Source organism: Rhodamnia argentea, chromosome 3 (genome assembly GCF_020921035.1).
Source record: "Rhodamnia argentea isolate NSW1041297 chromosome 3, ASM2092103v1, whole genome shotgun sequence".
Classification (NCBI taxonomy): domain Eukaryota; kingdom Viridiplantae; phylum Streptophyta; class Magnoliopsida; order Myrtales; family Myrtaceae; genus Rhodamnia; species Rhodamnia argentea.
The window spans coordinates 35,233,079-35,248,829 of NC_063152.1; the positions used below are offsets into that span (position 1 = coordinate 35,233,079).

At 39.7% G+C, this 15,751-nt stretch overlaps 2 protein-coding genes across 2 annotated transcripts; both read left to right on the top strand.

Annotated features, from left to right (window-relative positions):
- Positions 1-403: 403 nt before the first annotated feature.
- Positions 404-6,209, top strand: LOC115725924 (CRS2-associated factor 1, mitochondrial). The gene is made up of 5 exons (XM_030655588.2): positions 404-1,035; positions 4,238-4,365; positions 4,686-4,911; positions 4,989-5,116; positions 5,665-6,209. Exons 1-5 carry the CDS (start codon positions 474-476, stop codon positions 5,884-5,886), a joined length of 1,266 nt encoding a protein of 421 aa, XP_030511448.2. The 5' UTR covers positions 404-473; the 3' UTR covers positions 5,887-6,209.
- A 1,570-nt stretch (positions 6,210-7,779) lies between these two features.
- On the top strand, positions 7,780-15,249 carry LOC115725930 (lysophospholipid acyltransferase LPEAT2). The gene is made up of 15 exons (XM_030655598.2): positions 7,780-7,819; positions 7,859-8,475; positions 8,807-8,987; positions 9,098-9,157; positions 9,898-10,061; positions 10,172-10,235; positions 11,057-11,125; positions 11,322-11,417; positions 11,760-11,804; positions 13,123-13,193; positions 13,736-13,802; positions 14,234-14,284; positions 14,452-14,562; positions 14,663-14,710; positions 14,819-15,249. The coding sequence occupies exons 2-15, from the start codon at positions 7,952-7,954 to the stop codon at positions 14,987-14,989; spliced, it is 1,722 nt and encodes a 573-aa protein (XP_030511458.2). The 5' UTR covers positions 7,780-7,819; positions 7,859-7,951; the 3' UTR covers positions 14,990-15,249.
- The last annotated feature ends 502 nt before the right edge of the window (positions 15,250-15,751 follow it).

Below are 15,751 nucleotides of genomic sequence, written 5' to 3' on the forward strand. Positions count from 1 at the left end.
AGGCAGAAAGGAAAAAGGAAAAAAAAGGTCATTGGTCAAGCTATTCTTTTATGTTAATTAGACCATTCTTTAAAATAATAAAAATGCTTCAGATTCTTATTTGAGAAAGTAAAGACATTTCATGTTGTTATTTAGAATTTTCTCTTATAGTTACAATATTCCCCTCCAAACTCTTTAACTTAAACAATGATTTGGATTTATTTTTCAAGGTATCTCTTTTTTTTTTTTTTTCTATTGTTAAATTTTGGGCTAATTCACATTGGGTCCAACAAATCTGACTTTTCTGCCACTTTCCCCTTCCCCCAATCTTTTGCAAAGAAGGACTCAACTCTTCATTTTTTTCTCAAATTGGCCAACTTCATTTTCAATTTCTCAGTGTCGACCGTAAAATTCAACCCCGTTTGCCTCCATTTCGTCTTCTGCTTCTCTTCTTCTCCTTCTTCTTCAACCATTAAACCCCTAAAACCCTAGAGATGATCCTCACCAAGCTCTCCCGCCAAAAACCACTTCCTCTCTCTCTCCTCTCGACGCGCCACCTCCTCTCCACCTCCGCCCCCGCCCCGGCCTCCTCCTCAAGGCTCCGCTCTCTCTACGCCTTCGAACCCCCGCTGTCTCTCCATCCCCAAAGCTCTAGCTCCGGCGCCAAACCTCCGTCGAAGAAGAAAACCAAACCGCCGTACCGACCGCCCTCGTCGCTCGATCGGACCAAGATCAAAGCCGTGAAGTCGGACCTGCCGTTCGATTTCAGGTTCAGCTACACGGAGAGCAGCCCCAACGTGAGGCCGATAGGGCTGAGGGAGCCAAAGTACTCGCCGTTCGGGCCGGGCCGGGTCAACCGGGAGTGGACGGGGGTTTGCGCCCCGGCGGTGGACCGGAAGGTGAGGTCGGTGGAGGAGGGAGTGGAGGAACCGAAGTTGGAGGAGAAGAGGAAGGCGATGAGGGAGAGTATCCAGGGGGAGCCGCTCACTGGGGCTGAGCGGAAGATTTTGGTTGAGAGGTGTCAGAGGCACAGGACCAAAAGGCAGATTAATTTAGGTATGTTGTTCGTTTTTCCTATCTGTGTATGTGGTTGTGTTGTTTGTTGAATTGTTTGTGATATACGAGGATTGTGTTGGTATGGTTTGCTTTTAGATTTGGTTCTTTTGTTACTTGACTGCATACATGTGAGTATTTCTAGTAATAATCTTGAGCGCGTGTCGGCAAGTTTACAGTTAATATACTCTCTTTCTCCCACTTTTGAATTTCTGTTTATTGGATAATAGAGTTTAGACTCATATAGGACATGAATTTAATATTCAATGTTGTATTCAGACTCAATGCAGAGCATACGCGGAGCAAATCCTAGATGTTAGATAAATTCAATCTTTTTCCTCAGTCGGACCCTAATTTTGTTGGATAGTTAGCTAATTTCTTAATGAGGAAGTAGGAAATTCAAATTTGCTGCTCTAATTTTTTTCCTGGAAGAGTGGGAACTACCCATCTGGCTTCCTTTTCCGGGACTAAATTAAAGGGCCAAAGTTCGAGCTTGATACTGAAATTTGAAACAGAGTTGATTGATGGAAAAACCATTTTTGGAGGAGGCAGACACATGCGGACAAGAGGGATAATTCATGAAATATTTCCAGTGTACATCTTCACTGCTGCAGACCTGAAAGATTTAATGATCAAAAGGACATTAAAAAAGGCAGGGGCTATATAGCTGATGAATATAAATGTACTATTATTGAAATTAGGAACTGTCAAAGATCTTTGAGCCATGGAATTCTGTGGGGTCTCAAGGGTTGGAAGGCGAAACATTTTTTCGTTGTATGTGAAAATGACTAAATACTAATCATTAAGGATATATATAGGTCTAGCGACTAAGATCACCGAAAGATTTTATGGGACCACAGCCAACCGCTTTAAAAGCTTAAGCTGTTAAAAGAAGGCGTGGTTTTATATTTATTTATTTCAACACTCCCCCTCAAGCTTAGTCCGGTCTTTTGCCTAGTACTAAGCGTGGGCATATTCATTGGGAGAGGCAAATAGGGGTCTGGAAAGGTTTGAACTCGGGACCTCCCGCTCCGATATTATGAAAGATTTTATGGGACTACAGCCAATTGTTCTAAAAGCTTAAGCTGTTAGAAGAATGCGTGGTTTAATATTTATTTGTTTCAACAATCACGTATGTTGGCTTTAGGTGATGCACCTATAGCCTTAGTTCAAGGTGAAGAGGGTTAAGTTTCTAAGCCAATACAAGATTGATAAAATAAGTTTTGTGTCACCTTGTTGATACATAAGATGTGGCAGCTTCTGCTGTTAGAGAGGTAGTGTGGAAGACAAATATTTGTAGAGCTGAACCAATAAAGGTGATTCCATCGAATATCACCATCCAAAGTTCTAGTCTTTCATTCAGAGAAATTGGAATATTTGAATTCTATATCTGATGGAGAGTTGTTGTCTGATAAAAACAATAACTGGCTCTTTCAGTATCAACCATCATTTACAAGTTTAATTTAATGAGCTTGTTATTCTCCAACAGTGGGAGACTTAGATTGAACACAGATTTGTGCCAATCATAGCTTTATGAGCTGTTTCATGTTATCTTATTGGGGTACCTCTTGTAAATATTCTTCACTTCAAGAAATTTGGTTCCAGACAATATTTTTCCTTCTGTCATATTAATTGTTTATGACTAATTTTTGTGTTTAACTAGGATATATGCAGTATGCACTGCTTCTATTTTGAGAAATAAAGATAAAAGCAAAAAGAACATGACGATGGTGGTAGTTTGATGAGTGTGACATATGCCATTGCTTCCTTTATTCATATGGAGCGAATGGAGGTAGAATCACACCTATTCTCTAGATGCATTTCCCGATATCCCTCAATGTCCTGGCTATTGATGTTTGATTTGTTGACTATTACCTATCAAATCTTGCTTGATAATCTGGTTTGACTTTTTCGTCCGGATAATCCCGTGCCAAGACGTATCTAAAGTAGAAGTCATTAATGAAACCGAAATACTTTACAAACCAATGAAGTAGTCCAATCTTGAATAAATTTAAAGATTCCACTATTGTAGTATTCTTCACCATTCATGAACATCACAGCAAATAGAAAGAGTCGATCCAAGCTCTTACAATTGGAATAAGTCCTGGGGCGGATTATGAAATCTGGGCGGGGAGATACGACTCTAAATCCACTATGTAAAAGTATGGTGTACACAATGCTGGACGCAATACAAGGCAATTCTAAACACAATACTAGTGCAATAGGAATACGATCAAATGTAAACAATACATTTAAATGGACGATTTGACATGATTGCAAAATTGACACGGATATATGCGTTCTTCATATGGGCCCTTTCCTCCAGGTTAAATAGGGTGTAAACCTCTCGTGCTTGGGAGGAAAAGAGACCTTGTAGTATTCTCTCATTAAAGGATTTTGTTGGAAGCGTGCAGAAAAAGCCTAATACCTTTATCAAATAATCAGCGATCAATGTCAGCATATATCGAGTACCTACTCTTGAAGGAACCGGAGACGGGCCTATACATCCGAATGAATATGTTCAACCTTTTTGTTTGGTCGACTGAATAGTTGTACTGAATTAATCCGGCATTGCTTCCCAAATATGCAGTGCTCACACAAGTCCAGCTTCCCTATCTTCTTACCCTTCAACAACCCCTCTCACTTAGCATCGCTATCCTCACTCGTGTGTCCCAAACACATACGCCATAACTGAGTCAAGTCAGAGTATCACCTATCTAATGAAACTCCAGCAACTCTTGTCACGATTTCTCCCAGAAAATGATGGGGAGAATTTACTTCCTTTCCCTTCATCACCGGCATGGCACCTCAAGAGATCTTTAGTACTCCACTACGATGTACTTACAACCGATGTCATCGAGTGTCCCCAAAGAGGCATGTACCAAATGAAGGTGGGTCCAACTCCTTGATGAACTTAGATTTTTTAGGCTCCCTCTTGGTTTTTTCCCGATGTAGGTTTTGGGCTTCTACTGCACGTTCCCAACATATTCTATTGTCAAATACTTGGAATAAAACATGATTTTCAAGCATGTTTCCTTGTTTTATATCTTGTAAGTTTGGCCTTAGTCACGATTCAAGTCAAGCCAGTCAGAATAAATGCTCTTTATTTTTCTTTTTGGATATTACAACTACCTATTTGAACTGAAAAACTTTTGCATGCATACCGCTTCTTTCGTAATATTTTCGTTCTTGTATCCTTATGTAGGGAGAGATGGCTTAACTCACAACATGTTGAATGATATCCATAATCACTGGAGGCGTGCTGAGGCAGTCAGGGTTAAATGTATGGGTCTCCCGACAGTTGATATGAAAAATGTTTGCTTCCAGCTGGAGGTATTTTGTGTTTCACTCTATTTTTTTTTTTTTTTGGTTGAATTGGATCTTTCTTTCTTGACAGTGATTTGTTGTGCACTGGTTTCTTTCTGTTTCCTGTAGATCATCTGGGTGATTTCTTGTTCTTGGTGCTTGAACTTCTTTACCATGTTTATGGTGAAATTTGGCATAAACCATTCACTATGTAAGAAGTGGCGCGTAGATGTTCATTATTTTATATATAATTGCTATTGTACCCTTGTTAAGTATAGGATCTTCTAATGTGAGTCTCTTGTTTTCTTGGCCAAAATTCTAATGCAAGTTGAATGTGCATTTTTCAGGATAAAACCTTTGGAAAGATTATTCATAGACATGGTGGTCAGCTTGTTTTGTACAGAGGTAGAAACTATAGTTCCAAGAGAAGGCCTGCAATACCATTAATGTTGTGGAAACCCCATGAACCTATATATCCCAGGTTGATCAAAACCACGATCGAGGGCCTGAGCATCGAAGAAACCAAGGAAATGAGGAAAAAAGGACTAGCTGTGCCTGCTCTAACAAAACTCGGTGCATCTTTATTCTCATATTTTCTTGGTTTGTTGGACCATTGTAAATGCTGTTTCTGAGTCATTTTGCAAATGCAGCCAAAAACGGGTACTATGGCAGTCTGGTACCAATGGTCAGGGATGCATTTCTCACCAATGAGCTCATTCGGATAGACTGCCGGGGACTTGAGAAAAGTGATTATAAGAAAATAGGCTGCAAACTTAGGGTAAATTTTGTTGTCCATCTCCCTTATCAGTTCCAGTTCCAGTTCCTTACATTTTTCTCGCGTTTTATTTAAGTCTCTATGTGTTATAAGTTTAATATATATTATCTTTATAGAAATATGTCACATCTTATGCTAAATGATTCTGCTAGTGGCTATTCTACTGCATTTAGCAAGAAATAGGATATGAATGAAACAAATAGTATATGAATGATGCCCTTCTAATGTGTAGCTTCTGATTATCGCAGTATAGCACTTGTGTTTCTTTTTCTTTTTTTTTCCTTGGCTTATAGTGCTTATCCTTCATCAGATGGAAAGTGTATCGAATACTTGCTTGACGGTATATTCAGCTATGCAAATAGCAGGGTATCATTTAATGGTGTATGTTCCTATTTGATAAGAGGAAGTCTCCTCAGTACTAGTTTTGAGGAGCTTTCTCCACCTTGTCTTCTTTATTGCTGCTATCATCTGGACAAACGGATGATAGCAATGTCATGCGTGTGGACAGTATAATACGTTGGCAATAATGTTCCACCTTTTTGTTCATGTAGGACCTAGTTCCTTGCATCCTTGTAACATTTGAGAAGGAACAGATTGTCGTATGGAGAGGGCAGGACTATAAGCCTCTGGAGGATGTACAGTTCCCTATGGATTGGGATGAAAGTCCAAACGGCACATTACTTGTTGGTGTTGAGGATGTTCGTAGCTCGGATAGCAGCAGTAACAAGCAGTGGTTGAGCTCGAGTGACGATGAGGAGTCGTCGGTTTCCTGAGTTTTACTCAGCAGAGCCAGCTGTGCATTTGCTGAATTAGATTAAGTTTGTACTGGGAATGGTAAGTTCAGAAGGCAAAGTTGCTTGCAAGGACTCAAAGAGACGCTTTCCAGGAAACTTCCGGGAGAGGTCTCAAGCGATTACTGATTTGCTCAATCTCGGTTCTAGAGGAAAACGACAGGACCGGAAATGATGGATCGAACTATTGGAACTAGGCTTCTCCCAATTCAAAATCATGGGCATGGTTGGGGGTATGGGCTTCTAATCCCAGCGAGCACTCTATGATTTTGAACAACCAAGGGATTAGTTCTGGGCTCTGGTCCAAAAGAAAAGATGCCCAGACATCTCAACCGTCAGTTTCGGCAGACAGCGTCAGGAAACTCGTTAGACTGCGTTGATTCTAGAGCTTGTCGAAAGAGCCCTTAAAACTGTTTATTATAATGTTCATCTGTTGCCGAGTCGCCCTCACGTAAAGAGAAGAGAACTGAATTCCGGGACGACGTCGCCCTAGTTCTCATCGAGCAGCCACAAAGGGGTGTGAAAAGTGCGAAATGCGCGCGATCTGTAGGAAGGTGAAGACCGTCCGTCTTTCAACCCAAAATAAAAGAAGGGACCGTCCATCCGATTCCGTCTCCAAGGGGACGGGGTAGTGAATCCTTTGACGTAACTCTCTCTCCAAATTCGTTCGTTCATTTCGTCGAAAACGAATGAAAAGAACAGTACACAGATGACCCCTTCCTTTTTCTCGCGTTGATGGCCCCTTCCTTCGCCAGAGCAAAACGTGTTTATGTCTGAAGGAACTTGGTGGACCCTTCATGTCGTGTCGGCCGCCTTCCGGGACGCTAGAAAGGGAAATTGACGGACAAGTATCAAAGAAAGAAGGGATTAGAGGGTGAGGCCAGCATCGTGTACGGTAATGATAATGCCACAACTTTCGATCACAGGGCTTTGGAAAGTAAAGCCACGCTTTTGCGGTGTTGGATAACTTGGATCCCCACCAAAACGTCATGGTTGACCCTCGTTTTAGTGACGTGTTTTCAATCGCGATGTGAACGGTGGGGCTTCGTTTTGCTCTCTCTGCTGCAAGATAAAACGCGTGTCGTCTTATGCCGACTGGGGACGTGTCGGGGTTCGCGCTTGCGCTGGAGTGGAAGATAACCAGGAATGCCTTTTTTTTCTTTATTTTCGAGTGATTTTTTTTTCTCGTTTTAGGAAAAACCCAGTCTGCATAAGAAGTTTCGTCTGCATAAAACCTTTGCTTCCATACACAAGCTATTCCGACTCGAAAAGTAACCTTGGGCAACCCATGGAGACGGGCTCGCAAAAAAATGAATAATTTAAAAAATATTTTTTAAAAAAATTACTATTTATATCGCTTGGAATTATTATTGATAATGGTTCATGTTTGAATATTTGCACGGATGATAAAAGAAAATTCCCTGTTTAATTTCTGTAAGCGATAAAAATTATTATTTAAAAAAAACATTTTTCAAATGATCTATTTTCCATTGGACAAATGGATTTAGAAGAAAATTGTTTTTGTTTGGACAATGAAAAATTAATTTATATGGTTTTCATAAATTGGAAACGAGTTTAAATTGAGAGAAAATAATTTCACCTTCCACAAGATCTAAGACGCAACTAACATTGCTCTGCCAATTTTTTTTTTACTCAGAAAAGGCATTTCCCACTTCCCAGGCAAGGATGCCAAAGATTGGGATCAACCCACGGTCCGGTGGCCAGGCCAACTAAACTTTTCTCGGCCTTGGAAAAAATTTTCTCGGGAAAAAGTCCAAGTGCACATGACAGTAAAAGAAACAGAGGCAGATCCAATACGCTCTGCACATCCCAGAAAACATCAAATCTCTCTCTCTCTCTCTCTCTCTCTCTGTACCCAGCATCCTTCACTTTGCCACATTTTCTCTCCCTTTCTACGAGTGATTCTTCCCCGACACCCACACACACACACACACTCTCTCCCTACCTGTCGTTCTTCGCTTTGCCACATTCTTCTCTGTCTTCTGTTTCTCGGTGTAAATCTTCCCGGTCTTTCTGAACTCTTCGAATGGCGAACCAAGATCTCGCCTCCCCTCTCCTCCCTCCTCGTCGACAACCGTCCGATCCTCCACACTCCGTCCTCACCATCCGCGATAATGGCGCGTCGACACACGACCAGAATGGGCGCTCCCCTTCCAAGCAAGACCCTCGGAAACACAAACCCAAAACCCAAAACCAACACCACAACAACAGTGATAATCACGTCCACAACAACACCCACTTGGAGAGGCCCAACCCCTTCGCGTTCTTGGGCTCCAGGAGCTTCTCCGTGCCAGCGGCGAGCACTGTCGACCCGTTCCTGAACCACACCGCGAAGGTCGATGGGGTCTACGAGGTGGTGAAGATTGTGTTGTGCTTGCCAATCGCCTTGGTGAGGCTTGTGGTTTTCGGGGTTTGCTTGTCGGTGGGGTTCGTTGGGACCAAACTGGCTCTTCTAGGTTGGAAGGATAAGGAGAATCCGATGCCCAGATGGAGGTGTCGGCTCATGTGGGTGACCCGGATTTGTGCCCGTTGTATTTTATTCTCCTTTGGGTGAGTTCGAATTTGCTTTTTGTTTTTGTTTTAATTTCTCTAGCTCTCTGGAATTTCGTTTTAGGTGTTACTTCAAGAACAAGAGTTCTTTTATGGTAGGGGTGAAAAATGTTTGAATCTTTAAGCTGATTGGTTTTTCCGGCTAGAATGTGGTAGATTGTACATTTAATCCCTTGTGGCCTAAGTGGCAGACTCGTCAAAATCTGCTGGACTCGGAAAATTTCGAACTCCGAATTGTGGGTGGTAACAGTTTGTGATCATTTGGAGTTTGGACAACTCCAGTTGTTTGAATATCTTTGATGGGTGATTGATTGCGTCTCACCCTTTGCAGCTACCAGTGGATAAGAAGAAAAGGAAAACCTGCTCCAAGGGAGACTGCTCCTATAGTCGTGTCAAACCACGTGTCATATATTGACCCGATCTTTTATTTTTATGAGTTGTTCCCTACCATGGTTGCTGCCGAGTCCCATGATTCCATACCCTTTGTCGGAACTATAATCAGAGCTATGCAGGTAATCTTGGAGCATTACATTGTGATTTTGATCTTTTCACATAATGTGTGGAAGTTGTAGTTGGTCTACCATAATTGTTTTCTTACTTAACAGTTCTTTTATGCTCTCAGGTGATATATGTCAATAGGTTCGTTCCTTCATCGAGGAAGAATGCGGTAAATGAAATAAAGGTAAAAAGATTCTGTCCTCCAAGAAACTTGGTTTGAGGTGACAATCTTTTGGACAATCCACTGATTTTTTGTAAAGAAGGATTATCAACTCAGTGCTGAGATAGTCTACTGCTTTTATTTCTCTTTTGTTCCAGTTGTTGTGCATTTTTTTAAACTCTATGTTGTAAATCATTCAATGTCATGAAACAACTATTGTTTTGCATGCTCCCTCCATAAGGAGGACACATTGTGTTTAGTGCTCATTGTCAATCTGCATACTCATATTGGAAAATTCTTTTTCTTTTGATATCTCCGGGATGATCAAATTCATTTTGAAAAATTGGACGTGTAAAAAAGAGTTATGGCCGTTTATGTCATAATCTGATATTCTCTGTGGTTCATTCGTTTTCTGGATACTCATGGAAGTTGGGTACTTATGTTTCCTCACATTTCATTGTTTTGCCGATTCTATAGGCCTCTCAGTAGTTGGCCTGCCTGAATAGATGTGTTACAGAAAGAGTATGGTTGATCCTTTGGATCTATTTGTTTGCTTTGGATATTGCGAATTAGAACATGACTATGTTTAGTCATTGCATCATAGTTCTTAGTGCAAATTTTCAAGGATTTCATGTGTAGAATATCACAGTAACTATAAGTCTTTGGTCTTTTAGTTGCTTTACGAACTAAATTTGCATTCCTTTAGTCAATATTCAAGCTATTTGATACAGAAATGTGGTTTAGGGATCTAATTCTAAATACAGAGAAAGGCTTCCTGTGATAGATATCCTCGGGTTCTGCTCTTTCCTGAGGGAACAACTACTAATGGAAGGGTCATTATTTCGTTTCAACTTGGTGCATTTATCCCTTCTTACCCGATTCAACCAGTAATTGTCCGTTATCCTCATGTACACTTTGATCAATCCTGGTAAGGCTCCTTTTCCTTTTGTAACTGTGTCCCTGGTGCTGTTTGCGATATTTATCATTCAAATTAACTCTGGTTGGCTTTTGATTTTATTTCTTCTTGATTGTGCACAGGGGAAATGTCTCCTTGGCAAAGCTCATGTTCAGGATGTTCACCCAGTTTCACAATTTCATGGAGGTGATCTCTCTCTCTCTCTCTCTCTCTCTCTCTCTCTCTCTCTCTCTCTCTCTCGTGTATTCATGATAAGTTCCGTTTGTGGTCACTGAAATTGAGTGGAATTTGCAATTAGTTCACTGAAATTTGATGTCGATCACTCGATGTACTAACTTTTGATTTCTTTTGGCAATTATGCACTTTGGTCAGAACCAGTCTTTTTTCAAGCAACTTCTGACCTGCTGGATACATGGTTTTTGAAGATGTCATGTCATTGCTAAATTTGCGGTTCACAATAAAATTGGCCGGATTCTGGCCAAAATGCATCGAGTGAAAGAATTGAAAGTTTAGTGTATTTGGCGATTTAAATCAAAGTCAGTGCGTAGTAGTTGTAAATATCACTTAAAGTTTAGTGATGACCTGTGTAATTTACCTGTTCTTTTGTGGTCAGGGGAGGAAAAAGGGTAGGGGTTTGAACTTTGTTTCAACATTTTTGGCACTTTATCTTTGTTGCCATGTTTGAGGAAAGAAATGACTGCTTAGATGATGCCAAGGCAACATGGCGGTGGTTCATTCAGTTCTTAGGTGTGGGATTCATGTTTTCATAGATATATCAGCTTCTCAAACTTCTCAAACACCAAGAGGTGTTTCTGATTTATTTCAATATTTTCTGCTACCTTCTTCAGTAAGTATTGTTACCACGTGGGTAATTTCATTACGGAAAATTAAGTCTTATCGACACTGGTAATGGTGTAGGTTTATTTTCTGTTTATACTTGCCAGCTGAAGTAGTAGACCTTGTAACTTATTTTTCAGTTTTCATTGATGTCTCTTGGATTTTATCAGGTGGAATACCTTCCCGTCCTTTATCCGCTTGAGGACCCAAAAGAAACTGCTGTCCATTTTGCAAAGAGAGTGAGTATATACGTATTATAATTTTCCTTGTACTTGTCTTGACGAATAAGAGATCTCAGGAAGTAGCTCCCAGATAGTGATATACAGCAATGGAACAATTCGGGAATTTGAGAATGTTAGACTAGGGTAGCATTTTTTTTTTTTATTGCGTCTTTTCTCTGTCTTAATAATTTAAATTTGTCTCTGATATTTGTAGGCTGGCCATGCTATTGCGACAGCGCTAAACGTCACCCAAACATCCCATTCTTATGGGGACGTGATGCTTCTTATGAAAGCTTCCGAGTCAAAGCAGGTTAGTCTATAGTCTGATTTATTGGCAATATAAACTTTACAACGAGAGTAGAAGCTCCAAAAACTTACATAATCTAGGTGGTCTCTCTTGGTGCATAAATTTGATTACATTTGTCTTCTGAATCTTGTGAAAGGAGGAAACTAACAGATTGTTTGTGCGGTGTGTTCACTTTAAACATATACAATAGAAATCAAGATAGACTCCCGGAAGAATTATGGAATATTATCTTTGATTTGTTAATTTCAATGGCATCTTAGTTGTGCGTGTAAGAGATGAGATTAGAGTGTTCAAAGCCAGTCATCCCCACGTTTGTTTTTCAAATGTTCGTTTCACATGATGCAGGAGAAGCCTTCAAGTTATATTGTTGAAATGGCACAGGTGGAATCTGTAAGTTCTTAAATGTGATGATATTCTCTCTCTCTCTTCTATTTCTTATAAATAAGTCATCCTATGCTTGCAAGTTGAGAAGCCACTAAGTTGTTTTGATTCTGCTTGTATGGATAGTCATTACATCTGCATCTTCAGTAAACAGGAGCTACAGCATTAGCATCTGCATTTTTCCTCGATGAAATGATTCTTGTATAATGCTAAAGCGGGGAAAATTTTGGATTGTTGTTTTATTGTTATCAACTTCGATTTTGGAAGGTGATCCTTTGACCAGTTTTTATAATTTTGTATCATATGAGCTTCTATTGTGTATAGTAACCATTAAAAGGTGCTGTTAGAGAGGCAGAGACAAAAGCATAGGTCTTCTTTAGGCCAAATAGCAAAAGAAAAAAAAGTTATGATTTATCATTTTTTCAGTTTTATCCCCATCTCTCTGCTTTTATCAATATAAGTCCTCAGCTTTGGAAAGCATATCAATTCTATTACTAGGTTAGACTCCCTCCGTGAATTGTCTTGTAATTACCATTTTTTCCTATTTAGTCTTAAATATCCATAAAATTCAACTAAGACCATATTTTTTAAAAGCCGAACTTTTCATTTTTTCTTCATACAAAAAATTTAAGTACTTTTAATTATTGAAAATTTATACATTGGAAAAGGGTTGATATGAAGCCAGATAAATATTGTCCCTTGAATTTTGCATTGGTTGAATTATTCTCTCTTAAATATTTCCCTTGAATCATGGGATAAATAAATCTCCTTTCTTCAGATTTAAATTAATATCCTTCTTTTAGCATAGGTAGGCAATAAGTGATAGAGAATGTTTTTCCTAGAACAGTCTTGCTGCCACATTGAAAATCAAAAAGAGGGGATCCTACATATAAACAAAAAAGAAAAAGAAGACAAAATCGAAAATTGGAAAGGAATCTAACAAAACATTTTCTCTTACGAATGGTGTTAAAAGACTAGGATAGATTTGAAACAAATTTGAAATTATGGGTATTTTTTCTGATAGGATTAACAGGTCAGAATATAATCGAAAACCGAAAAAATGGTTGGGTTTATTTTGTCATTTGGTCTTTTCTTTATTATTCTGAAGGCATGACAGGTATTAATGTTAGATGTTAATCCAGATTAAGACCCACAAGAAAGATCATGCATTTTGTTTGAAGCTAGACTGTAATTTTTCGTTGGTACTCTGTAGACAGGACAGCTATTGTATGAGACGTTATCCATATGAATTTATTCTCATTTTTTTTAACATTATTGGTCTTGATGGATTATTTAACTTACATAAAATTTTTTCCTCTTGTTTCAGTTCTTCCATTTGAGCAGCATGGAAGCCGTTGACTTGCTGGAAAAGTTTCTGTCGATGTATCCAGACTCAAGGTACTCTTGCCCATTTGCTGAAAATATTTAATGCCCTAGCACCTTGCCTCTTTCAAGGTTTTAGCAAAGGCTATATTCTATATATTCAAGCTGTAGGTTCTCTGTCTGGTAGAAATGTTCACTTTTCTTTTAGTTTGCTTATTAGTAGGAATGATGCACGATAGGTTATTGTCCATGTGAGGCTGCTTTTGCAACATCATGTGAGAAACTCCTCCCTCCTTGGTGTGATATTTGCCTTTCGGCATGAGAATGTTTATCGTTCTGGTGTCAAGGTCAATTCCTGTGGATTCCTTATCTTGCAAATAAGCTCTTTTTTGGTTTTGGGCTCTTTAATTTTTCTTGGTGCCGCCTTTGTAGAGTGCACTATTGCTTTATTTCTCTTTAAACATAAGACCACAACTATTTAGTGACTACAATTCTGGTCAATAATGTGACAAAATGAAACAGAAAACATGGCTAAGATGTTGAGATGAGTGTATTCTCTTTGCTTGTCATATTATTGTAAGGTTTTTGCGACCTGAACGTTTAGTGTTCTCTTTCAGTGGGCGTGTGTCAATGGATGGCTTTTTGAGGGGTCTGAGACTGAGAGCTTCTACTCTTTCTGAAGAGGTTAGTGATCCCTAAGTTAAGCCTTTCTTCATAGCCAGACTGATGCTCCAGAGTTAAGCGCTTGGCGCTTGCCTCTCTGCTCATTGCTCATTTCATCTTTTTATGCACATGGAATTTTCAGATTTTTAAAGTTTTGCTTGCTTGTCCCATCCCCCTTGCAAAAATGTTAGATTTAAAACCTGTTAAAATACATGGCATGACATTCATGGCTTATCGAGTTTCCAGAAATTTGTTTTGTTTAGTAATATGAATGTATTCTATAATTGTGCTTGAGCAAAGTTTTCTAGTGCTGGTTTCGGTCACTTTCCCTACTTTTAGACCGTGAAATTGGGAAAACATTAGCAAAGTGAAACTAGACTCAGATTTATCTTGTAAGTTGATTATTGTTCTTCCATTGTCTTCATTTTAAGTAAGAATATTTTGGATGACAGATATTTAGGTTCCTTGACGTGGATAATTACAGAACAATCACATTCAAGCAGGTAATCTTCCCTTTGAGTTTTGATAGCAATCACACCTTCCTCTAAAACTGAGGGAAGTGATCAGCAGATGCTAGGTTAAACTATGTTTATAAATTTGTCTAGGGACTTGGCTTTTGGTGCTGTTCTTGTTGAAATTTGAACGAAATGATTTGTTACTGTGTTTGCAGTTTTTATTCGGGTCAGCTCACGTTATGAAGCAACCGTTATTTAGAGAAGCCTGCCAACTGGCAGTTCGGGAATGTGATGTAGGAGGCAGAGGTTACATCTCAGAGGAACAAGTGGGCCTTTCTTTTCCAACCCTTATACAATTTCAGTAGTCTTCTTTTTCAAATAAAACCTTCTCCTTTAATCTTTGGTTTCTTGTTGCTTCTGAAACAGTTGGAAGATAGCCTTAGAGCAACCATGATGAATATGAGCAAGGAAGAAGTAACAGACCCGCACTCTGATGTTTGTTTTGGGTTATTTAGAAATGCTAATCAGCAAATAAATATGTCGAAACAGATTTGTTGATAAGTTTGCGTCGTGTTCTTGCAGATTCATGAACTGTTCGAATTGTTTGATGAGGATGGTGATGGAAGGGTGAGCAAGGACGACTTCGTGTCCTGCTTAAGAAGAAACCCGCTCCTAATTGCACTGTTCTCTCATTGTTTACAGCACGATGATTCATTAGAAGACAGCGACCGGACACCAGATGAGATTGTTTGATTATTGGTTTTCTTGCTTCATGTTAGGTAAAAGGCTGCATTTGTCTGCTGCTCCAGTGTATTTTGATCTGGGAGAGAGGGAGAGAGAGTGGGGTGCTTTCATCTTTTTTTCACGGTGCCCCCTAGCAGGGAAGGGACTGCATGAATAGACTATCAGATCAGCGTGCCAGTTCTTGTCTTGAGATTACCTTCAACAGAGTTATTTCTTCTCGGAACCCTCAATTGGAAATCACCAAAATAGAGTATAGCGACTCTTGATGGAAGCCGCATCGCGGCATGTTTGCTAATGCATGCTGGAGTCATTGCCTATGCACAGCCCGAGGACCACGTAATCTATATTGGGAAAGTGGGGTTGCTGGAAAAAACTTGTGTCTCTTTGGTAAACAGAAAGGGCAAAAGAGAATCGAAAGAACCAAGTGAGAAGCTTGGGCTAGTAACACTTCGAATTCTGGCTTTTAGGGGTTGATTTTGACCTGAGTCTTTTGATGCCAAAGGGCGAGTTCGATTACCCTTATTCCGCTGCAAGAGATATTAATACCATGTACAATGCGAAAGGCGCTAGCTTTGCGTTTCTTGAGCTTGACCCTTCTCGTGTCGGTGCAGCATTTATACATACTGTTAGACTAGGTGAAGCATCGTGTTGATTTAATTGATGGAAACATGAAATGGACGATGTGGCTGCGGCGGTGGGGCTCTGGGGGTGAGCTCCCCGATCATCCGGGGGAAAAGTAGAGCTTTCTATTCTTTATTTTTTTGGAAAAAA

Excerpts from the sequence above, each read along its gene's own strand:
- LOC115725930 (XM_030655598.2), top strand. The coding sequence starts at position 7,952 with ATGGCGAACCAAGATCTCGCCTCCCCTCTCCTCCCTCCTCGTCGACAA. Across the intron at positions 8,476-8,806 it reads TGTATTTTATTCTCCTTTGG|CTACCAGTGGATAAGAAGAA; the intron begins GTGAGTTCGAAT and ends CACCCTTTGCAG. Across the intron at positions 13,194-13,735 it reads TCGATGTATCCAGACTCAAG|TGGGCGTGTGTCAATGGATG; the intron begins GTACTCTTGCCC and ends GTTCTCTTTCAG.
- LOC115725924 (XM_030655588.2), top strand. The coding sequence starts at position 474 with ATGATCCTCACCAAGCTCTCCCGCCAAAAACCACTTCCTCTCTCTCTC. Across the intron at positions 4,366-4,685 it reads ATGTTTGCTTCCAGCTGGAG|GATAAAACCTTTGGAAAGAT; the intron begins GTATTTTGTGTT and ends TGCATTTTTCAG. Across the intron at positions 5,117-5,664 it reads AAATAGGCTGCAAACTTAGG|GACCTAGTTCCTTGCATCCT; the intron begins GTAAATTTTGTT and ends TTGTTCATGTAG.